General features: G+C 43.3%; 1 protein-coding gene across 6 annotated transcripts in view; it reads right to left on the bottom strand.

Annotated features, from left to right (window-relative positions):
* Positions 1-25,659, bottom strand: part of LOC115205844 (multidrug resistance-associated protein 5-like) — an 83,893-nt gene that overhangs the window by 36,137 nt on the left and 22,097 nt on the right. For all 6 annotated transcript variants that reach the window (XM_029772218.1, XM_029772219.1, XM_029772215.1 and 3 more), the window contains exons 3-8: positions 23,795-23,940; positions 21,099-21,254; positions 20,576-20,720; positions 15,440-15,673; positions 14,941-15,114; positions 7,057-7,204 (exon numbers count right to left, since the gene is read on the bottom strand). In XM_029772218.1, the coding sequence (XP_029628078.1) occupies positions 7,057-7,204; positions 14,941-15,114; positions 15,440-15,673; positions 20,576-20,720; positions 21,099-21,254; positions 23,795-23,940 (1,003 nt within the window). The remainder of the gene's footprint in view (positions 1-7,056; positions 7,205-14,940; positions 15,115-15,439; positions 15,674-20,575; positions 20,721-21,098; positions 21,255-23,794; positions 23,941-25,659) is intronic.

Raw genomic sequence — 25,659 nt, forward strand, 5'->3', positions numbered from 1 at the left:
ATACTGGACCACGTCTTCTAAATAGACTTGTAAAAACTAGCTACAAAAGTACTAGTCAAGCTACAAGAGTAACAACATTTTCACTTACTCACACATCCACTCCAAGTCAGAAAGTGGTCTCGCCTTCTTGCCAATGGCATGTACAGTCCTAACAGCATCTTCATCTTCGTGCTGGTCTGCTCTGCATTAGCGCCAGCACAGAGGGTGTCAAGAGGAGAGGCTCCGATTGAGCCCGGGACACAGACACGCAGGCAATGTGACACTTGCTGTGTTCATGGTGTTATGGAAAATTGCAAGATAAAAAAAAAAAAAAAAAAAAAATTGCAGGATAGATTTTGACTCTTCAAACATACCCAAGCCGCTATATGCGATCCCTGACTTTGCTTCTGGTACGCAAGCTGTTTTAATTAGTTCCCCGCATCCAGTGCAAGCGGGAGGGATTGTTAATTACGCTACCAAACTGCCCCTAATCAAAACGAAATAAAACGGCCTAAACCTAGCCATCAGAAAACACAGAAAATATAACTTTTTTCAATGTGTCAATCACTCTCGAGTCATCTGGGACCCACGAGCTAAGCCCAAGGGACTACTAGGGGGGCACTTGAACATTTGTAGAGTCATTCCAAAAAGTGATCAAATTCAACATCTACTCACAGACTCCAACCTTGACTTCCTCTGCCTCTCAGATACATGGCTCCATAAAAACTCTCCATATGCTGCTTTGATTGTGCCTGGCTACAATGTTTTCAGGAGAGACAGGATTGAAGGAAGAGGAGGGGGTCTGATGATTTACATTAAAGAACATATCCGATGTAAACAAATTGAGTGGTCATGTGATAATGAACTAGAATGTATTGGCCTGAACGTTACACTGTCTCCCCAAATGTATTTTACCCTTATTGGAATGTATAGACCACCTTCCACCAAAACTGTGTTTTTTGATCAGTTTAATAACATGCTTAGGGAATGGGATTTTGGGAAAGAGGTCATCTTAATGGGAGTCTTGTAGGAAAACCCTCAAACGGATCACTAATACCTTTGACAACTAGTTAAAGGGCCAATCAGGGTGACTTGTTGCTCTAAAACACAGATTGATTTGGTGTTCAGTAATAAACCAGAGAGTGACTAAATCATTCAATATGGTTACTGAGCTGTCTGATCATAATCTGACACTTATAGCCAGAAAGCTTTCTAAGAACAGGTTTAACCTCTCTACTGTTAGATAGATGGATCAACTAAGAATTCCTAAGAGTGAATTAAACTATTTTGTAAACGCAATTAAGGGAATTAACTGGAATGATCTCTTGTCCTATACAGATGTGGAAGCTGATAGTCAGGTTTTTCTATCCACAATCCAGACTACAATAAATGGTTTCCTAAAGAAAATCAAATCCAAACCTGGCCAAAAGAGCAATCTTCCTTGGCTAAATGGAGAAATCTGGAAATTGATGAAAGAACAGGATTATGCTCTAAAAACAGCCCTAAAATCCAAATTAGAGCATGACAGACGTAGGTTGACCATGTTGAGAAATAAGGTGATGAAAGAAATCAGACAGGCCAAGGCAAACTTTTTTATTAACATAATTGGTGAGGCAAAGGGAAATTCTAAATTGATCTGGGAGAATCTAAAAAAAAGTTAACAGGGAAAGCCCATCTATAATTTAGCCCAAACAACTACCTCTTCCCCTACTGTATTTATTTATTTTGCTCCTTTGCACCCCATTATTTATATTTCTACTTTGCACTTTCTTCCACTGCAAATCTACTATTCCAGTGTTTTACTTGCTATATTGTATTTACTTTGCCACCATGGCCTTTTTTGCCTTTACCTCCCTTATCTCACCTCATTTGCTCACTTTGTATATAGACTTATTTTTCTACTATATTATTGACTGTATGTTTGTTTTACTCCATGTGTAACGTTGTGTTGTTGTATGTGTCAAACTGCTTTGCTTTATCTTGGCCAGGTCGCAATTGTAAATGAGAACTTGTTCTCAACTTGCCTACCTGGTTAAATAAAGGTGAAATAAATAAATAGTAACACTGCAAAAAGACTAGAAATCATGGTGAATAACAATCTAACACAGGATGCAGTCGAAATAGCAATAGCCTTCAATTCCTACTTTATTGACTCTGTCAGGGTACTGACACAGAACCCCTCCACTGGTTTCTTGTGCTCAGTGCTAGTGAATGATGCTCAATCTGTCTTCATCATAAGGGAGGTTTCTGAGTCAAAAGGTGAACAAGGTGATTAGCTCACTAAAGAACTCTAAATCCAAAGATGTGTTTGTAGTTTAAAAAAAAGGTAGAGTCCAGCCCAAAGAGTCACACATTGGCCCCATTACTAAGGTCACCAACACATCTATTGGTCTGGGGGTGTTTCTAAGGGTATGGAAGTCGGCCATAATAACGGCCATCTTTAAATCGGGCGACCGTGCTGACGTGAGTAACTACAGGCCCATTAGTATACTACCTGTGGTGTCGAAGGTTGTTGAAAAGTGTGTAGCAGAACAACTGATTGCCCACCTCAACAACAGCCCCTTCACATTACACTGCATGCAGTTTGGCTTCAGAGCGAAACACTCCACAGAAACGGCTGACTGCTTTCTTAGGGAAAATGTGAAGTCCAAGATGGACAAAGGGGGCGTTGTTGGGGCTGTGTTTCTGGACCTAAGGAAGGCTTTTGATACTGTTAACTATGAGATTCTCATCACAAAATTGTCCAAGTTCAACTTTTCCCCCGATGCCTTAAGATGGATGAAATCATACCTTGAAGGCAGAACTCAGTGTGTCAGAGTGAGCAATGAGCTGTCTCCCACTCTTAGCTATGATGTGGGCGTGCCCCAAGGGTCAATACTGGGGCCCCTCCTGTTCAGCCTGTACATTAATGATCTGCCTTCTGTCTGTACTGAGTCTGTAGTTCAAATGTATGCAGATGACACAGTGATATATGTGCATGCAAAGAGCAAACAACAAGCTGCACAAGAACTCACTACTGTAATGGTCCAGGTTACAAAGTGGCTCAGTGACTCGTGTTTGCATCTCAATGTGAAAAAAACTGTTTGCATGTTCTTCACAAAGAGGGCAACAGATGCTACTGAGCCAGATGTCTATGTGTCAGGGGAGAAGCTCCAGGTGGTATCTGATTTTAAGTACCTTGGCATCATACTTGATTCCAACCTCTCTTTTTAAAAAGCATGTGAAAAAGGTAATTCAAATAACCAAACTCAACCTAGCTAATTTCCGATTTATACGAAATTGTTTGACTACAGAGGTAGCAAAACTGTACTTCAAATCTATGATACTCCCCCACTTAACATACTGCTTGAGTAGTTGGGCCCAAGCTTGCTGTACAACATTATAACCTATTAAGTCTGTCTACAAACAGGCTCTCAAAGTGCTTGATAGGAAGCCCAATAGCCATCATCACTGTTACATCCTCAGAAAGCATGAGCTCCTGAGTTGGGAAAATCTTGTGCAATACACCGACGCATGTCTTGTATTCAAGATCCTAAATGGCCTGGCTCCTCCCCCTCCACTCAGTATTTTTGTTAAATAGAAAACCCAAACATATGGCAGCAGATCCACAAGGTCTGCCATGAGAGGTGACTGTATAGTTCCCTTAAGGAAAAGCACCTTTAGTAAATCCACTTTCTCTGTGGGAGCTTCCCATGTCTGGAATACACTGCCATCAGACACACATAACTGCACCACATATCACACTTTCACAAAATGCATGAAGACATGGCTAAAGGTCAATCAGATTTGTGAACATAATCCCTAGCTGTGTATTGCCGCTTTCCATGTTGTCTGTTGCTTGTGAGGTGTGGAAACACTTTGTTGCTTTTATGGATTTTGTCTTGTTGCTTTTTGTTCTATGTTGCTCTGTCTGTATGCTACATCTTGCTTGTCCTATGTTGCTCTGTCTGTATGCTATGTCTTGCTTGTCCTATGTAGCTCTGCGTGTGCTCACTGCTCAATGATTGTCTATATTGTAATTGTTTTTAATGACCTGACAAGGGACTGCGGTTGAAAATTAGCCGGCTGGCTAAAACCGGCACCACAATGGTAACAAATATTCTCCAGCTTCATCGTTTTATTTCCGATGACAAATGAGTTGCTTCTGCTTTTATCTTTAGCATACTGGCGACATACAGAACAACTCATCACCACAGCCTCAGCATCATACTGTAGCCAGCCTCTTGAAACTCCATTATCTCCAAACCTCCATTTCTCACAAAACGTTCTTTTTTTTATGTGATTCGTCCTCCTTTTTGTCTGTGGGTTTTCGTTTCAATGGTTGGCTTACTCCAGGTAAATGTCGCCACATAACAGCTATTTAATGAATGGTAGCTAGCAACAGACCCGTGGCAAGTGAGCAATGTCGAGTAGCTGATGTCCCGTCGGTAATCAGTGCCACAAAACTAGGAGCACTAGAGACGGTCTGTGGCTGGAAAACATGAGTAATTTCCTCTGAGCCATCATGCTAGATTTTTATTACATGACTATTTTGGTACAAACATTTACCCGCCAGTGTTGGGGATGGCCTTCTGAGATTTACTCGCCAAACGGAAAATCTACCCACATTTGGCGCTTGGCGGGTGTTAATTTTGGACCCTGCCCATAAGGCAACACAATTTTGCAAGGCGGTGACCAACAATGGTCACAGACTTCTGTCATGACGTGACCCTTTTTGGGCATAGCTAGTGGCTTCCCCCTCTCTCCTACACCCAGGTTCTGTTATCTCAGGTCGTAAATTCCTGGCGGAGACTCTCTCCCCCTGGCCATGCAGAAAGAGAGACACAGCGAGAACAAAAGATTTCACATGGGCAACTCCCCAAAATGGGAATTTGAAACAAAATGTCCACTTGTGGGAATGGTCCGTGGACACTTAAGATACAGGTATGACGATTGTGTTTCATTTGGTGACCTCAGAGAGGACAGGAAACACACATAACTATATCTCTGAATGTGTACATTTCTCAATTATGGGGTTTGCATCTAATTCTTGTATAAAATGAATGAGTAAAGATTAAACTATTTGTGAAATTATGTAATGTGATGTTACATCTAATGTGAGAGAATTGTATTCCTTTAAAGTTTAACTAAGTCATTGGCCCGCCCCCGTGAGCACAGACATGATCTGGTGTCAGATAACCGCCTCTTCTATTGTTATGAATAAAACCCCCTCCTGAGGAAATTCTCTTCAGAACTTGCGTACCTCGGTGGACCCTGAGGTTGCAATGGTTGTTGAATTCCTAACCATACCACGTGGAGCATTGGCTACATGATGGGAAATGGTTAAAAACTCTGAGACTATCGATCCTGACAGAATAAGAGCAAATCTTAGATACTAATTACTAGTCTGCAGTTAGAAATTATGTAAACCTGGGATTGCGAATACCGACAAAACACCTATTCTATGAGAACATTTCTGAATGGTACTCTGAAGAATCCGTTCTAACCACAAAATACTTTGATCTTCAGGGAAGCAGAGAGAGAGACGCTCATGAACTGATTCTCCGCAGACAGACGATTCCAACAGAAATCACGACGACACTGGGCGTAAATATATATTGATTGAAATTATTCCCGAATGAGTGAGCGTTCATGTCCAAAGGATTAGCATTTCAATTAATATAATTATCAACTGGTCCCGTGTGGCTCAGTTGGTAGAACATGCGGGAAAGACAAAAAGGAATCACTACACAGTTACATTTACATTTTAGTCATTTAGCAGACGCTCTTATCCAGAGCGACTTACAGTAGTGAATGCATACATTTCGTTAAAAAAAATTCCGTACTGGTGCCCCGTGGGAATCGAACCCACAACCCTGGTGTTGCAAACACCATGCATGGTGCAACACCAGGGTTGTGGGTTCGATTCCCACGGGCGCATTTCGTGACAAAAAAATTCAAAATATTCTATTACCGTACTTAGAAGCATGTCAAACGCTGTTTTGGCCTGCCATATGAGTTCTGTTATACTCACAGACACCATTCAAACAGTTTTAGAAACTTTAGAGTGTTTTCTATCCAAATCTACTAATTATATGCATATTCTAGTTTTTGGGCAGGAGTAGTAACCAGATTAAATCGGGTACGTTTTTTATCCGGCCGTGAAAATACTGCTCCCTATCCCAAAGAAGTTAAAATAAGTGTTCATTCAGTATTGTTGTAATTGTCATTATTCCAAATATATATATATATATATATATAAAAAAAGAAAAAAACTGAGAGAAAAAATAATAATAATACAAATGTTAAAAAAAAAATTTTTTAAAATTCGGCCGATTAATCGGTATCGGCCTTGTATGGGTCCTCCAATAATCGGTATCGAAAAATCTTAATCGGTCAACCTCTAGTCCACACCCACTTCCCTTTGTCCACCAAGCCGTCATATCGGCTTAGCCCACTAGGGAACCTCCCCTATCATTTCTTTGTAACCATATCTACTGTTGTTTGTTTATGCATTTCTGTGATTATTTAGTTAGTAAATAAATCAATTATTAAGACAATTGGTGTATTGATGATTCATAGTAAAGGCTGGGTACGTGCAGATAACCAACAATTTACGACGTTTGGAATGAGACTAACGTGAGGTAAAGAATAATTCATTAATAAGAAGAATAATTCATTAATAAGAAGACTAATTGATCAGATATTAAAATATCTGAAGAGTTATATTAGGAAAATTATAACTTTGTAATGTGAAGATTGGTGCCCGACTTCCTAGTTAATTCCATTTCCATGATTAGTTTAATCACGTAATAATAATTACAGAGAATTGAGTTGATAAAATAATAGTCTTCACTTTTAATAATGCCGAAGACACGACACTTCACAGAACTGATCCATTCGAACGCGTGCAATGAGTCAGTCAGCCAGCCACTCAGTCCGTCAGTCACTAGTATTCATCTAAGATTGCCATGATATTGATGTGGTTCCTGAGATTAAAACACCAGACCAAAATCTGTTTACATGGAAAACCACCAGTCATTCAGTCAGACAGTCAACCAGCTAATTGATCAATTAAATCTCACACACAGCACTTACTGCGCACATCCTGGGAGAAGGCCTTGACCCAGGCATACATCTTGATGAACTTGATGTAGTTGAGGATCTCGTTCATCTTCTGCACCCGTCGGTCCGTCACGGCCACGCCCTTCCTCCTGAAGTAGGCCGTCAGCCTTGAGCTGAACATCTGAAGCAGGGAACACACAGTGAAATGTTGTTATATAATGTATTTTCATCGGTCGGTCGGTCGGTCGGTCGCTCTGTCTGTCTGTCTGTCTGTGTGTGTGTATATATATATATATATTATCGTCTGTATGCATGAACAGTACAAGTCAAAAGTTTGGACACACCTACTCATTCAAGGGTCTTTCTTGATTTTAACTATTTTCTACATTGTAGAACAATAGTGAAGACATCAAAACTATGAAATAACACATAGGGAATCATGTAGCAACCAAAAAAGTGTTAAACAAATCAAAATATATTTGAGATTCTTCAAAGTAGCCACCCTTTGCCTTGATGACAGCTTTGCACACTCTTGGCCTTCTCTCAACCAGCTTCAAGAGGTATATTGGAATGCCTTGTTAAAAGTAAATTTGTGGAATTTCTTTCCTTCTTAATGCGTTTGAGCCAATCAGTTTTGTTGTGACAAGGTATGGAAATATGGCGCCGGAGAGTATGGCTGCCGTCTTATCGGATCTTAACCAACCATGCTATTTTGTTTGTTTTTTCGCATTGTTCGTAACTTGTTTTGTACATAATGTTTCTGCAAACGTCTCTTATGACCGAAAAGAGCTTCTGGACATCAGAACTGGGATTACTCACCTCAAATTGGACGAGGAGTTCTTCTTCAATGAGTCGGACGCGAGGGATATGCTGCAGACATCCGACCAGGCCCAGATCCCCGTGATTCGCTGGAAAAGGAAACGTAGGTTTCGTGGAAAGAGATCAGGATGCCTTGTGAGGATCAGGCGACGAGTGGCTAATCTTCCCTTGCCTTCCATTCTGCTAGCTAACGTTCAATCGCTGGAAAATAAATGGGACGAACTGAAAGCATGTATATCCTACCAACGGGACATTAAAAACTGTAATATCTTATGTTTCACCGAGTTGTGGCTGAACGATGACATTAAGAACATACAGCTGGTGGGTTATACACTATCGGCAGGACAGAACAGCAGCCTCTGGTAAGATACGGGGCGGGGGCCTATGTATATTTGTAAACAATAGCTGTTGCATGATATCTAAGGAAGTATCAGGATTTTGCTCGCCTGAGGTAGAGTATTTCATGATAAGCTGTAGACCACACTATCTACCTAGAGAGTTTTCTTCTGTATTTTTCGTAGCCGTCTACATACCACCACAGACCAGAGGATTGCACTAAAACCATACTCAATGAGCTGTATTCCGCCATAAGCAAACAGGAAAATGCTCATCCAGAGGCGGCGTTCCTAGTTGCCGGGGACTTTAATGCAGGGAAACTTAAAATCGGTTTTACCTACAGTCGTGGCCAAAAGTTGAGAATGACACAAATATTAATTTTCCCAAAGTCTGCTGCCTCAGTTTGTATGATGGCAATTTGCATACACTCCAGAATGTTATGAAGAGTGATCAGATGAATTGCAATTGATTGCAAAGTCCCTCTTTGCCATGCAAATGAACTGAATCCCCAAACAACATTTCCACTTTATTTCAGCCCTGCCACAAAAGGACCAGCTGACATCATGTCAGTGATTCTCTCGTTAACACAGGTGTGAGTGTTGACGAGGACAAGGCTGGAGATCACTCTGTCATGCTGATTGAGTTTGAATAACAGACTGGAAGCTTCAAAAGGAGGGTGGTGCTTGGAATCATTGTTCTTCCTCTGTCAACCATGGTTACCTGCAAGGAAACACGTGCCGTCATCATTGCTTTGCACAAAAAGGGCTTCACAGGCAAGGATATTGCTGCCAGTAAGATTGCACCTAAATCAACCATTTATCGGATCATCAAGAACTTCAAGGAGAGCGGTTCAATTGTTGTGAAGAAGGCTTCAGGGCGCCCAAGAAAGTCCAGCAAGCGCCAGGACCGTCTCCTAAAGTTGATTCAGCTGTGGGATCGGGGCACCACAAGTACAGAGCTTGCTCAGGGATGGCAGCAGGCAGGTGTGAGTGCATCTGCACGCACAGTGAGGTGAAGACTTTTGGAGGATGGTCTGGTGTCAAGAAGGGCAGCAAAGAAGCCACTTCTCTCCAGGAAAAACATCAGGGAGAGACTGATATTCTGCAAAAGGTACAGGGATTGGACTGCTGAGGACTGGGGTAAAGTCATTTTCTCTGATGAATCCCCTTTCTGATTGTTTGGGGCATCCGGAAAAAAGCTTGTCCGGAGAAGACAAGGTGAGCCCTACCATCAGTCCTGTGTCATGCCAACAGTAAAGCATCCTGAGGCCATTCATGTGCGGGGTTGCTTCTCAGCCAAGGGAATGGGCTCACTCACAATTTTGCCTAAGAACACAGCCATGAATAAAGAATGGTACCAACACATCCTCCGAGAGCAACTTCTCCCAACCATCCAGAAACAGTTTGGTGACGAACAATGCCTTTTCCAGCATGATGGAGCACCTTGCCATAAGGCAAAAGTGATAACTAAGTGCCTAGGGGAACAAAACATCGATATTTTGGGTCCATGGCCAGGAAACTCCCCAGACCTTAATCCCATTGAAAACTTGTGGTCAATCCTCAAGAGGCGGGTGGACAAACAAAAACCCACAAATTCTGACAAACTCCAAGCATTGATTATGCAAGAATGGACTGCCATCAGTCAGGATGTGGCCCAGAAGTTAATTGACAGCATGCCAGGGCGGATGTATAGGTCTTGAAAAAGAAGGGTCAACACTGCAAATATTGACTCTGCATCAACTTCATGTAATTGTCAATAAAAGCCTTTGACACTTATGAAATGCTTGTAATTATACTTCAGTATTCCATAGTAACATCTGACAAAAATATCGAAAGACACTGAGGCAGCAGACTTTGTGAAAATTAATATTTGTGTCATTCTCAACTTCTTTTACATTCTCACTTTTGGCCACAAATGTAATTTGTATCAGCATGTTAAATGTGCAACCCGAGGTGAAAATAATTCTAGACCACATTTACTCCACACACAGAGATGCATACAAAGCTCTCCCTCACCCTTCATTTGGCAAATCTGACCATAACTCTATCCTCCTGATTCCTGCTTACAAGCAAAAATTAAAGCAGGAAGCACCAGTGACTTGGTCTATAAAAAAAGTGGTTAGATGAAGCAGATGCTAAACTACAGGACTGCTTTGCTAGCACAGACTGGAATATGTTCCGGGATTCTTCCGATGGCATTGAGGAGTACACCACATCAGTCACTGGCTTTATCAATAAGTGCACTGAGGACGTCGTCCGAACAGTCACTGTACCTACATACCCCAACCAGAAGCCATGGATTACAGGCAACATTCGCACTGAGCTAAAGGGTAGAGCTGCCGCTTTCAAGGGGTGGGACACTAACCTGGAAGCTTATAAGAAATCCCGCTATGCCCTCCAACGAACCATCAAACAGGCAAGCATCAATACAGGACTAAAATCTAATCGTACTACACCGGCTCCAACACTCGTCGGATGTGGCAGAGCTTGCAAACTATTACAGACTACAAAGAGAAGCACAGCCAATGACACGAGCCTACCAGACAAGCTAAATAACTTCTATGCTCGCTTCGAGGCAAGTAACACTGAAACATGCATGAGAGCATCAGCTGTTCCGGACAATTGTGTGATCACGCTCTCCGCAGCCGATGTGAGTAAGACCTTTAAACAGGTCAACATTCACAAGGCCACTGGACAAGATGGATTACCAGAACGTGTACTCTGAGCATGCGCTGACCAACTGGCAAGTGTCTTCACTGACATGTTCAACCTCTCCCTGTCTGAGTCTGTAATATCAACAAGTTTCAAGCAGACCACCATAGTCCCTGTGCCTAAGAACACAAAGGTAACCTGCCTAAATGACTACCGACCCGTAGCACTCACGTCTGTAGCCATGAAGTGCTTTGAAAGGCTGATCATGGCTCACGTCAACACCATTTCCCAGAAACCCTAGACCAGTGGTCACCAACCGGTTGATCACGATCGACTTGTCGATCTCCAAGGCTTTTCTAGTCGATTTCCGAACATCTCTGTAAACAACCCAACGAGAAAGCCTTGTGTTACTATTTTTTGTATTAGTCTCGGGCTGTTGGTGGTAGGTGCAATTCAGCTGCCCTGCTCCCCGGTTAGGCAAACTGTTGCCATTTCATGTGTCTGAAGGTACAAACTCTGCTTTCCCGGTGGGCCTGGAGAGGAAATCAAGTGCACTATGCCACCGCTGGCCAATCAGATTACTCAGATGACCGAGTCTGCAGTAACGTAGCAGGGATAAAAGAATGCTGTGGCAAAATTGATACTGTGAGATTTCAAAACGTTTAAAACCATGACTCGAGAGAGACTGTCAACGAATACAGCAAAGAGCTGAGCTCATGTTTAAGTTCTTACTCATCACTGTCAACACTTTGTATTCAACACTTTTATAACCCATAAAATGTGCGTTCTTCCCATTTTCACTCAGCGCTACAACAAGCAGTGCAGCAGTAATGAATGAGTAGGAAAGTGTATCTACAGGCTTGCATTGTTATTATTAGTGACTTGGGCCTTTTTTAATATCAAGGGATATTTAACTTTCTCTGTTCATAGGAGTAACAACATGAATTTGTGCATGAGGCAGAAATAATGCGGTTCGAGTCGAGTTTCGCCATCAGCTGGAAGACGGTGTCCCTTTTTGGTCAGTGTCAGTGGAGGAAAGGGAGAGCGGAGGGATGTTGAGAGACGGACCCCTCAGTCTGCTGCTCTCTCCCTCCGCTGAGACTGACCATCAGATGCAGGCATCATCAGCCCAGGAAAATAAAAAGCGAATTATTTAAATGTATGCTCACTCAGCTGTGCCTCACAAGTAATACAAACAATGGATCTATTACTGGTGTGATTATATAGCCTACCTCAAATTTTGAAATAATAAAAATAAATGTCCCAAACAACAATGCATTGGCAGGTAAATTCAAGCAAAGTCAGTATGCGGTGATAATGTATTGGGCATATAGCTTACTGCACTAACCTCATTGCTACAGTACTGTTTTTAATTGGCTATTGTTGCATAGGCTTACATTTTTTAAGCCATGTTAATAAAAAATTCAGAGCGGTACATCTCTGCATGCATTTTGACTGAGAAAGTGATCTTGACTCAGAAAAGGTTGGTGACCACTGCCCTAGAACCACTCCAATTTGCATACCGCACCAACAGATCCATAGATGATGCAATCTCTATTGCACTCCACAATGCCCTTTCCCACCTGGACAAAAGGAACACCTATGTGAGAATGCTATTCATTGACTACAGCTCGGCGTTCAAAACCATAGTACATTCAAAGCTCATCACTAAGCTAAGCACCCTGGGACTAAACACCTCCCTCTGCAACTGGATCCTGGACTTCCTGACGGGCCGCCCCCAGGTGGTAAGGGTAGGTAACAACACATCTGCCACACTGATCCTCAACACGGGGGCCCCTCAGGGGTGCGTGCTCAGTCCCCTCCTCTACTCCCTGTTCACTCATGACTGCACGGCCAGGCACGACTCCAACACTATCACTAAGTTAGCTGATGACACAAGTGGTAGCCTGATCTCCGACAACAATGAGATAGCCTATAGGGGGAAAGTCAGAGACCTGACCGTGTGGTGCCAGGACAACAACCTCTCCCTCAACGTGATCAAGACAAAGGAGATGATTGTGGACTACAGGAAAAAGAGGACCAAGCACGCCCCATTCTCATCGACGGGGCTGTAGTGGAGCAGGTTGAGAGGTACAAGTTCCTTGGCATCCACATCACCAACAAACTATCATGGTCCAAGCACACCAAGACAGTTGTGAAGAGGGCACAACAAAACCTATTCCCCCTCAGGAGAGTGAAAAGATTTGGCATGGGTCCTCAGATCCTCAAAAGGTTTTACAGCTGCACCATCAAGAGCATCCTGACGGGTTGCATCACGGCCTGGTATGGCAACTGCTCGGCCTCCGACCGCAAGGCACTACAGAGGGTAGTGCGTACGGCCCAGTACATCACTGGGGCTAAGCTTCCTGCCATCCAGAACCTCTATACCAGGTGATGTCAAAGGAAGGCCCTAAAAATTGTTAAAGACTCCAGCCACCCTAGTCATAGACTATTCTCTCTGCTACCACACAGCAAGCGGTAGCGGAACGCCAAGTCTAGGTCCAAGAGGCTTCTAAACAGCTGCTACCCCCAAGCCATACGACTTCTGAACAGCTAATCAAATGGCTACCAGCCTATTTGCATTGCCCCCCCCCCACACGCTGCTGCTTCTCTCTGTTATTATCTATGCATAGTCATTTTAACCAACAATGCAGTTTTAAGAAAATCCCTAAAAAAGTAAGAGATAAGTATAACAAAACATTGAAGAGCAGCAGTAAATAACAATAGCTGGGCTGTATACAGGGGGTACTGGTGCAGAGTCAATGTGTCAATGTGAGGGGGGCACCGGTGTAGAGGTAATGGAGGTAATTATGTACACGTAGGTCGAGTTATTAAGGGCTTGTAAGTAAGCATTTCACTGTATTTGGCGCATGTGACAAATAACATTTGATTTGATTTACAGAAGATAACCCTTTTAGGTAAAAGACCCCAAAGTCCATATTATGGCAAGAACAGCTCAAACAAGCAAAGAGAAACGACATCCCATCATTACTTTAAGACAGTCAATGTGTGAAATGTCAAGAACTTTGAAAGTTTCTTCAAATGCATTCGCAAAAACCATCAAGCGCTATCATGAAACTGGCTCTCATGAGGACCGCCACAGGAATGGAAGACCCAGAGTTACCTCTGCTGCAGAGGATAAGTTAATTAGAGTTACCAGCCTCAGAAATTGCAGCCCAAATAAATGCTTCACAGGGTTCAAGTAATAGATACATCTCAACATCAACTGTTCAGAGGAGACTGCGTTAATCAGGCCTTCAAATAAACCACTACTAATGAACACCAATAAGAATAAGAGACTTATTTGGGCCAAGAAACACGAGCAATGGACATTAGACCGTTGGAAATCTGTCCTTTGGTCTGATGAGTCCAAATGTGAGATTTTTGGTTCCAACCGCCATGTCTATGTGAGATGCAGAGTAGGTGAACGAATGATCTCTGCATGTGTTTCCCACCGTGAAGCATGGAGGAGGAGGTGTGATGGTGCTTTGCTGGTGACACTGTCTGTGATTTATTTAGAATTCAAAGCACACTTAACCAGCATGGCTACCAGAGCATTCTGCAGCGCTACGCCATCCCATCTGGTTTGCACTTAGTGGGACTATCATTTGTTTTTCAACAGGACAATGACCCAACACACCTCTAGGCTGTGTACGGGCTATTTGACCAAGAAGGAGAGTGATGGAGTGCTGCATCAGATGACCTGGCCTCCACAATCACCCGACCTCAACCCAATTGAGATGGCTTGGGATGAGTTGGACCGCAGAGTGAAGGAAAAGCAGCCAACAAGTGCTCAGCATATGTGGGAACTTCTTCAAGACTGTTGGAATAGCATTCCAGGTGAAGTTGGTTGAGAGAATGCCAAGAATGTGCAATGCTGTCATCAAGGCAAAGGGTGGCTACTTTGAAGAATCTCACATATAAAATATATTTTGATTTGCTTAACACTTGTTTGATTACTACATGATTCCATATGTGTTATTTCATAGTTTTGATGTCTTCACTATTATTATACAATGTAGATAATAGTAAAAATAAAGAAAAACCCTTGAATGAGTAGGTGTGTCCAAATGTTTTACTGGTACTGTAAGTATGCATGCACGCTGCTCACCATAGCAGGGTAGAAAAGGATAAAGACTGCAGAGCCCAGTAAGGAGGTGGGCCCCAGTATAGCCAGGTTGTAGCCCATCCCCAGCACAGCAATAAGAGGCCCGCCTGCCAGCAGACTGCCCACAGCCGCCGCCTCAAACATCCGCTGGCCGTCGTTAGAACACATGTTGATCAACTGCAAGAGAGAGAGCGCGATAGACACTTACATCAGTACAGAACTACACCGTCTCTATCTCTTACTCTGCACGCACATTGTATTGCATTGCAAATCATGTATTTCGGAAACAATAGCAAACTGTTTTGCAATGCTAGTACTGTATTAAAGGTGGGTTTCTCGTTCAGACTAAAGATAAGCAACATCTGAAAAGGTTGAGCCTAAATGAGAGCTAGCATTATTGTGAGGCTAATCATTATCTCACCCCAGTCCCCCCACCCCATCTCCCCAGCCCAGTTCTCTTAAAGAAAAACATTTGCGTGAAGCCTCTGTCTGGTGGTCCCACCTGTCCCATGGATTTGTCTCGGATGCTGCGGAGCCGGAGGATCTTGTGGAAGGCCATGGTGAGGATGGCTCCCCGCAGGCGGGTGCCTGTGCGGTAGTTGAGGGCCCAGGTGAGCGCCAGTGACCAGGAGCGGACCAGCTCGGTGCACAGCAGCCCCACGACCAGCAGCAGGCCGTATGGCAGATCAGGCTCTGCCTGCTCTGTGTACTCCAACAGCCGCTTCACCACAAAGGCCTAGCAGGAGTGGAGAGGGCAGGGATGAGGAGGGGGAAAGATGAGAGAGCACAGGACACGTGACTGACAGCAGCACCATGTCCAAGAGACATCTACACCAGTGCCATCATCATCATGGACATCTACTAATTCAAGACTAGCTAAAGCCGTCATGCCATAAACTACCGATAATCATCTGAAGAGGGAAGTTGAACAGGCTCTACTGATTAGAGATAGAATACTTTTTCTTTAGTTTCAGCTCTCACCCTTTGCTAAGATTTTGTTAAGATCCTTTAAAAGAGAACAATAGAAACAGTGAACAGAGAAACCCATTCCAACATGACATTTCCTACTGTTTGCATCATCAGGTAAACGGATTCAGACATTCATTGATGATACCTTCAGACACTATACCTACAGTCACATCGGGTGGGGGGGCCGTGCAGTTACACTACCGTTCAAAAGTTTGGGGTCACTTAGAAAAGTCCTTCTTTTTGAAAGAAAAGCACATTTTTGTCCATTAAAATAACATCAAATTGATCAGAAATACAGAGTAAATGACTATTGTTGCTGGAAACAGCTTATTTTTTATGGAATATCTACATAGGCGTACAGAGGCCCATTATCAGCAACCATCACTCCTGTGTTCCAATGGCACGGTGTGTTAGCTAATCCAAGTTGATCATTTTAAAAGGCTAATTGATCATTAGAAAACCCTTTTGCAATTATGTTAGCACAGGCTCAAAATGGCCAGAAACAAAGAACTTTCTTAAACTTGTCAGTCTATTCTTGTTCTGAGAAATGAAGGCTATTCCATGTGAGAAATTGCCAAGAAACTGAAGATCTCATACAACGCTGTGTACTACTCCCTTCACAGAACAGCAAACTGTCTCTAAACAGAATAGAAAGAGAAGTGGGAGGCCTCGGTGCACAACTGAGCAATTTCTCGCATAGAATAGCTTTCATTTCTCAGAACAAGAATAGACTGACGAGTTTCAGAAGAAAGTGCGTTGTTTCTGGCCATTTTGAGACTGTAATCGAACCCATAGATGCTGATGCTCCAGAAACTCAACTAGTCTAAAGAAGGCCAATTTTATTGCTTTTTTAATCAGGACAACAGTTTTCAGCTGTGCTAACATAATTGCAAAAGGGTTTTCGAATGATTAACTTGGATTAGCTAACACAACGTGCCATTGGAACACAGGAGTGATGGTTGCTGATAAAGGGCTTCTGTACGCCTATGTAGATATTCCATTTTTTTTTTAAGTCTGCAGTTTCCAGCTGCAATAGTCATTAACAAAATTAATGTCAACACTGTCTTTCTGATCAATTTGATGTTATTTTAATTGACAAATTTCTAAGTGACCCCAAACTTTTGAACGGTAGTGTATGTCTAATAGGCCTGGAAGCAGATTATACAATTGAGAAAGATTGAGCAAAGTGAATAGAAAAAAAGTCTGGATTCCACACACACACACACTGATGATGTACCAACAATCAATTCTACATTCAAGTTAATCAGTCCACAACCAGGGAGTGTCAGCAAACCTAAATTGTTGATAAATGCATGTTTTATTTAAATAGGCAAATAGAAACCGTGAAACCATTTATGTAAACTATTTTTAAAAATTGCACAAACAGCACACATGTAATTCAATCATAAACAGGTCAACAACAAAAAAAACAGCTGATCAGATCCAGCAGGAAAGAGTAGCATTTCACATCAGAGGCACAAGATCAGGTCAACAGAGTTTTGAAAGGTTTAGCCTCAGTCTTTTAGTTTGTTTTGTTTACGTTTCTAGTCCTCTTGGTTGAGATATGTGACATCTCATATTTAGTTGCGTTAGGTCATTGTCCAAAGATCCAAAGAGGGAGAAGAGGGTGGGCAATAATAAAAATAGAAGCGAAGCCCCTCTGCCCTGCCCCACTGGCACTGATCCTACAGAAAGGGTGTTCCACCAGCGGGCCAGGTCAACCTGGCTTTTAGTGAGGGGGGGATTATGAGGCCCCAAAAAGGTAGAGTCTGTAGATACAAGCCTAGTATTTTGTATCTCCCCCCTCTAGCCTGAACAGTCCAACAACACCTCGCATTTAGGGGGAAAACCAGGTCGATTGTCTGAGACACTAATATGAAAGTCTGACTGAGCATTTGGGTGGAAGTTTGTTTATAACAGCAGATCGTTATCAGTGTTAAATCAAGAAAAACAAAACAGCACTGAACATTGCATACAAACATAAAAATAAAAACAATGTTAACGACATCGAACAGCATTTTACAGTGCTTTGTGGTAACCCATCAGTTATTTTTTTAAGAGATTTTTTATATGAGAGAGAGAGAGAGAGAGAGAGAGAGAGAGAAACATTTCAGAGAAAGAACTTTGATCCATCCCTGCATGAGAAACATGCCCTTACCTCTCCGGCTTTCTTCCCCCAGGGTCTCTGCCTGCTTCACTCTCTATTTCTCGCCGAGGGGTTTAAACGGACACCCTGTGGAATCTGAAGAACAGCCTCTGTCACACGCCACCTTGCATGGGGGGGAGCAGTGAGCACAAACACTTGTATGCCATGCCCTCACCCCGTCCCAAACTGCCCATCTATAATAATAGGGGTAATACAATAATCTTCCCAGCTAACACATTTTGGTTAACGTTCTGGGAAAAAAGCATTAGGTTGTGGGAAGGTTCCTGAACCAACATAATGTTCTCAGAACATTGTAGGCAAATTATTTTTCAAATTCCCAAAGGAGATCCACTAGGAAGCATTACAGGAACATTCTGTGCTAGCTTGGTTGCTTTAACCTGGGTGAGAGACACAGGTGTGTTGCTGTGCTGCTATACTAAGAGCAGATGACACAGTACTTGGGATGCAAAATTACTAAAACTTTCCCAAAGTTTCTGGGTTTTCCTGAAAATTAACAAAACCTGAGAATTGTGGAAAGGTTTCGGGAATTTTGCAACCCTTCACAGCACAGAGGTAGAGACGGCTCACTGTGGTCCCTGTGGAAGAGAGGAGGATGACAGAGGCTATCCTAGGAAAAATGGGACTGATTAACCCTAACACCTGGGTCGTGTTCATTAGGACACGCAACAGAAAACGCTTTGCATCGCATAACAAAAATGTGTCCAGGTAGTTCCTCCCTGTTTCAGTCCGTTTTTTTCCGTTTGGTGCATAACGAACACAACCCTTCCCTCTAAAGCACCTGTTCTCACCTAGGAGGCCTACAAACACCTGAATAACATAAAGAACAGCTGTAGGATGGACAATTGCAACAGGTGTCATTTATCTAGTCACAGAGACCATCTAGGGGCGACAGACAGGAGCATGGTTTCTGACTAGGTGTTGTTAACTAAAGAACGAGGATTCACAATTTCCATAACCCATAACATTGTAGTCTCCTCAAAAAAGCCAGACACAATGGATCCAAGATGACACCATTGAATCGAAAAGAAACCGATTTGAGTTGGACTGGTAAAAACCCCAAAACAACCCATTCCATAACCCTCCTGTAGTATCCAGTTCATTTGTTTAGAATGAGTGGTCAGTAAGGCATGTTTCAGACCACAGTGTAGCCCTTTACACTCGTACCCGTAAACGGGTTGAAAATGGCAGATTTGGGCACTGATAAGCACCTAAATTGGAACACAGCGGCTGTACAGTAACATGCTATAAATTATGTTAGAGCTCAGGCTCTGCGCTTCATAGCACTGTATTGGTTTTCACTGACAGCCGTCCTGAACTTGACTAGAAGTTGCGCTCATCCCTCCCGCCTATTGGGCAACTTTGTTGTCTGAGGGGAAATGCTGTAAATGAAGAGGACTCGATGCATTTTGAAAGATGAGACATTAAGGATTATCATAAATACCACATTGATGTCATACAAGCAGCCAAACACCTGCGAGTCCAAATGTGCACTTCACATTTCAATATCATAAAACTCATATTTAGTGTCAATGTTTTTGCTCCACAGTTAGATGACATGGTGTCATAGGCTCATTATGTTCAAAAATTCACTGCAGAATACTCACCTGAATGCACTCACGCACCCAAACCTATTTCTATGCAAACCAAAATGACCATCTGTTTCTCTGAACTGCCTAGTGAAGCCTAGCACTAATATCATATTTTAGAACTTAGCTGGTCATGTTGGCAATAGAACACGCTTTCAAATAATTCCCACCTGAACTAGATCGACATTTATAAATGGGCCATTTTTGGATTGTGGAAACAACAGTAATTGTGTGATGGCAGAGATGCAGGGTTGTGTTCCAAACAAAGCAAATACAATTGTGCTTGCTCTAGTTCCTCAGCGGCACAGCTAGGAAAACTAAAAAAGACTAGTTGAGTCATAAAAATGCATTGAAATTACCTAGGAACTGCACACTTTGGAAAGGTGTGTAGCCACTTTGAAACACCATTTAGACCCTTCCGTCAAACCCTTGTCCTTTTTTTGTCTTATGTTGCACCTCCACCACATTTACCGTGAAATGTATTATCATGTTACTGAATGAATCCAGAGTTTTTTCAGATTTCATTATAAACAAATGCGACGAAAAGTACAGTAAATGTAAAATGCACATAAAAATCAACAGTGTAATGTTTGGATTCAGTCTTGTGTCAGGTGAACGGTTGTGTCCTCAATTTAGGTCTAATCATTTTCCCATAATCTCCAAACTGTTCCCTTTCAATTGCTACCATGCTTATGCTTTTCATATTTCTTCTGTAAGAAACATTTCAATTTAGCCCTATCCATATACGCCAATTCCCACGAGTGTAAAGGGTTAACATTGAGACAGAAGAATCTTAACACATGTAACACTCACCTGTAGGCCTCAGCCTTGATGGAGGGAAGGGGACAGAGGCAGGGGGAGAGAGCGCTACTGAAAGAAAGCCTCCACAGGGGAAGGATGAGATGACGTTACTTACTGGGCCACTGAAGCCGGCTAGCTGGGTGACCATGAGGCAGAGGATGGAGAGAAGAAGGCGCGTCCGACAGAACACCCAGACTACACCGCACAGGGAGGCCTCGTCCCCTTTCACCCTGCGCTCCTCCTCCCACAGGCCGGCCAGCCTGCGCACACACAGGTGATCAAACCAGTCGACCAACAATCACTCACTTTATTCTCCCTCTGCTAAGAGTCAAGACTGGAATTGTCGTGCCAGAGACAGGCACCACATATGGGTACAAATCCAGTCTCAGCCTTTTCTCTGTATTCCTCTGAAACTGTCCCCACTCTACATTCTGGTTATCACAGTCCATAAAACACATTTTCTTAAGGGGAAAAAACGACAACTGTTGAGAACTCCGACCCAAACCAAGACCAGTTAAAATGTTGACAAATAAGACAGAGGCCGAGACCCAGGCCAAGCGGGTTCTTGGCATCTTTCAATTACCTATCCTTGGAAGGGTGACCTTTGTGACCCCATATGTGCAGCAATCAGTACTGACCTGTGGCGGTTGACCTTGCAGCTTTCAAACTGGGACACGGCCCACACATCCTCCAGCTGTAGCTGGCCTTTGCGGTGGGCGTGAACGGCCAACGGGGTCAGCCAGTTGAAGGTCATGAAGGAGAAGAGGCCCGCATTGTCCACCGGGTGCTCGTGCCTGTGGGGGGAGTGGGGTGGAGTTGTGGGGGACAGATACAGTTAGAGGAACTTCTCCTCATGTACAGCAAGAGGAGTCTCTCTCTCAAGATTTCCTCCTTAGTTATTCCTTGCCACCATGTTGCCAGAGAGCACATACAGATAAAGTCAGAAGTTTACATACACCTTAGCCAAATACATTTAAACTCAGTTTTTCACAATTCTTCAAAATTCAGGTCAGTTAGTATCACCAATTTATTTCAGCTTTTATTTCTTTCATCACATTCCCGGTGGGTCAGAAGTTTACATACTCAATTAGTATTTGGTAGCATTGCCTTTAAATTGTTTAACTTGGGTCAAACGTTTCAGGTAGCCTTCCACAAGCTTCCCACAATAAGTTGGGTGAATTTGGCCCATTCCTCTTGACAGAGCTGGTGTAACTGAGTCAGGTTTGTAGGCCTCCTTGCTCGCACACTGTTACGTTCCCCAGTTTTTGTGTTGTGGGTTTGTATAGGTATGTGTATTTCAGGAAATGGCTTCCTGGATTCCCACAAGCAGCTGATTGGTCGGCCCGATGAACGATTGGAGCTGACCCCGCCCTCTCGTCAGATAAAGCTGTCTGCAATTACAAACTGCTCCAGCTGGATAAAAGCCAGTGTTTCTTTGTTAGGGGAGAGAGCTTCTTGGTATGTCCTGTGTTGGTTGTTGGTCTGTATGAATTTTTGTAAAGTATTTTGTAGCCAGTTCTGCTGACGTTTGTGTACGCCATAGGACGTGTTTTTGATAAGTGAAATGTTCACTTTAAGTTTGTATTATTCTGTTTCATTTGTTCCCGGGAGGGGAAGGGAAAGGCACCTTGGGAGTGCTTAGGAAAGAGGCCTGCGGGTATACATATACCCGTAGTATGAACTATGTCTAAGCACAGTAGGAAAGACCTGGACGGACCATCCCCTGTATTTTAGTTAGTGTGCTAGTTAGGTAAGTTGTGGGTAGGTAAGGTAGGAGAGGGGGCTCTTTAACTTTCTTTGCTTTAACTATTACTTTCTTTGTCCAGACCCTTTTCCCCAAATTACCGTGTGATGGAAATAAATTCCCTGTAAACGGTAATATATTCTGCCTCTGTCATCCTTACCTGCACCTACAGTCACATACCTCTTTCACTCCATGGGCAGTTGCGTGGTGTTGCATTCCCTCCAAGAGGCGTGCATAACACACACGCTTTTTCAGTTCTGCCCACAAATTTTCTATGGGATTGAGGTCAGGGCTTTGTGATGGCCACTCCTATACCTTGACTTTGTTGTTCTTAAGCCATTTTTCCACAACTTTGGAAGTATGCTTGGGGTTATTGTTCATTTGGAAGACCCATTTGCGACCAAGCTTTAACTTGCTGACTGATGTCTTGAGACGTTGTTTCAAAATAATCCACAATTTTCCTTTCACATGATGCCATCTATTTTGTGAAGAGTACCCGTCCCTGCTGCAGCAAAGCCCCCCCCCCCCCCCACAACATGATGCTGCCACACCCGTGCTTCACGGTTGGGATGGTGTTCTTCGGCTTACAAGTACCCCCCTTTTTTCCTCCCAACATAACAATGGTCATTATGGCCAAACAGTTCTATTTTTGTTTCATCAGACCAGAGGACATTTCTTCAAAAAGTACGATCTTTGTCCCCATGTGCAGTTGCAAACCGTAGTCTGGCTTTTTTATGGCGGTTTTGGAGCAGTGGCTTCTTCCTTGCTGAGCGGCCTTTCGGGTTATGATATAGGACTCATTTTACTGTGGATATAGATACTTTTGTACCTGTTTCCTACAGCATCTTCACAAGGTTCTTTGCTGTTCTGGGATTGATTTGAACTTTTCGCACCAAGTATGTTCATCTCTAGTAGACAGAACGCGTCTCCTTCCTGAGCGGTATGATGGCTGCGTGGTCCCATGGTGTTTATAATTGCGTACTATTGTTTGTACAGATGAACGTGGTACCTTCAGGCGTTTGGAAAATGCCCCCAAGGATGAACCAGACTTGTGGAGGTCTACAATTTTTTTCTGAGGTGTTGGTTGATTTCTTTTTGATTTTCCCATGATGTCACGCAAAGAGGCACTGAGTTTGAAGGTAGGTCTTAAAATACATCCACAGGTACACCTCCAATTGACTCAAATTATGTCAATTAGCCTAACAGAAGCTTCTAAAGCCATGACATTTTCTGGCTGTTTTCCAAGCTGTTTAAAGGCACGGTCAACTTAGTGTATGAACTTCTGACCCGCTGGAATTGTGATACAGTGAAATAATCTGTCTGTAAACAATTGTTGGAAAAATGACTTGTCGTGCACAAAGTAGATGTCCTAACCGACTTGCCAAAACTATAGTTTGTTAACAAGAAATTTGTGGAGTGGTTGAAACACTTAGGTTGGAGTCATTAAAACTAGGTTATGTAAACTTCTGACTTCAACTGTATATCTAGGACCTAGTCTTTCCTGACCACTTGGCCTCACAAGGAAAAACTCTAGGTCCTACCAATATGCACCTGTAACAGTGTCCGGTGGTGGTGGTGCTGCTTGCTTACTTGCTGGTGGAGCGAATAGGTTTGAGGACGCCGACACTGTGTTGGTATTTGCTCCGCACTGCTTCCTCCTCCAGCTCTTTCATGTAGGGAGCACCACCGTCCAGGGACAAACCACCCTCTGCCCTTGCCGCCGTTTCCAGTGCATCCTGGGATTGATGGAGATTAATGTATAGTCAATAAGAGCAGATACATTTTAAACAATGACGTATTGGATGCATTGGAAGCATTTAGCTTGTGGCGGATGTCACAGTGCGGATGTTAGAGGTAGCCGTATCACCTACTTCAGCTCACCCCGAGACTAGACCCTGGGACCTTGTCCTAACAAACACACGTGACTACCCTCCTAAAACGTACTTAGCCAGTCACGCCACCAAAAAGGATTTAAATTGGAAACAAGTGGATACATCTCAGGTTCAGGAGTGTGTTTATAAATCCCCATCCGTTACACTTACACTCATTTTTGTAGTATCTGCCCCTACTAGTTTGATGACAGTACATTTGAGAAGTTCACATAGACATGACTCGAGAGGAAGATACTTGTTGCCAGTCATCAAGTATTAGGTAATCATCTGGCCGCCTCATTGCTCCGAGTGCCAGAGGGCAAAGAAAGCAGAACCTTGTAGTATACATCCCAAATGGCACCCTATTGCCTACATAGGGCAATGGTAAAAAGTAGTGCACTATGAGCCCTCGTCAAAAGTAGTACACTAGGTTCTAATCTTGGTGTGAGCGTTCTTTAAAAGCAACACTCACAGATTAAACATGAGCCGCGATGCATCCACAAACGCCCCCCTCCCATGACATCATTGACCTCTCCTAAACCAGGATCTTGAAAAGGCCACTACATAAAGATGCGTTCACGCTAAGCTGAATGCTACATCCTCCACCGCTGCTTACATAATGAACGAGGTTGGTTAATGCAGAATTCATTACCACTTCTTACCCTACAAAACCTTTAGCTTTGAAAAGAGCATTATATATATATATATATATACACACACACACACACACACACTGCTCCAAAAAATAAAGGGAACACTAAAATAACACATCCTAGATCTGAATGAATGAAAAAATCTTATTAAATACTTTTTTCTTTACATAGTTGAATGTGCTGACAACAAAATCACACAAAAATCAATCAATGGAAATCCAATGTATCAACCCATGGAGGTCTGGATTTGGAGTCACACTCAAAATTAAAGTGGAAAACCACACTACAGGCTGATCCAACTTTGATGTAATGTCCTTAAAACAAGTCAAAATGAGGCTCAGTAGTGTGTGTGGCCTCCACGTGCCTGTATGACCTCCCTACAACGCCTGGGCATGCTCCTGATGAGGTGGCGGATGGTCTCCTGAGGGATCTCCTCCCAGACCTGGACTAAAGCATCCGCCAACTCCTGGACAGTCTGTGGTGCAACGTGGCGTTGGTGGATGGAGCGAGACATGATGTCCCAGATGTGCTCAATTGGATTCAGGTCTGGGGAACGGGCGGGCAGTCCATAGCATCAATGCCTTCCTCTTGCAGGAACTGCTGACACACTCCAGCCACATGAGGTCTAGCATTGTCTTGCATTAGGAGGAACCCAGGGCCAACCGCACCAGCATATGGTCTCACAAGGGGTCTGAGGATCTCATCTCGGTACCTAATGGCAGTCAGGCTACCTCTGGCGAGCACATGGAGGGCTCTGCGGCCCCCCAAAGAAATGCCACCCCACACCATGACTGACCCACCGCCAAACCGGTCATGCTGGAGGATGTTGCAGGCAGCAGAACGTTCTCCACGGCGTCTCCAGACTCTGTCACGTCTGTCACATGTGCTCAGTGTGAACCTGCTTTCATCTGTGAAGAGCACAGGGCGCCAG

This window comes from Salmo trutta, chromosome 13 (assembly GCF_901001165.1).
Source record: "Salmo trutta chromosome 13, fSalTru1.1, whole genome shotgun sequence".
Taxonomy (NCBI): domain Eukaryota; kingdom Metazoa; phylum Chordata; class Actinopteri; order Salmoniformes; family Salmonidae; genus Salmo; species Salmo trutta.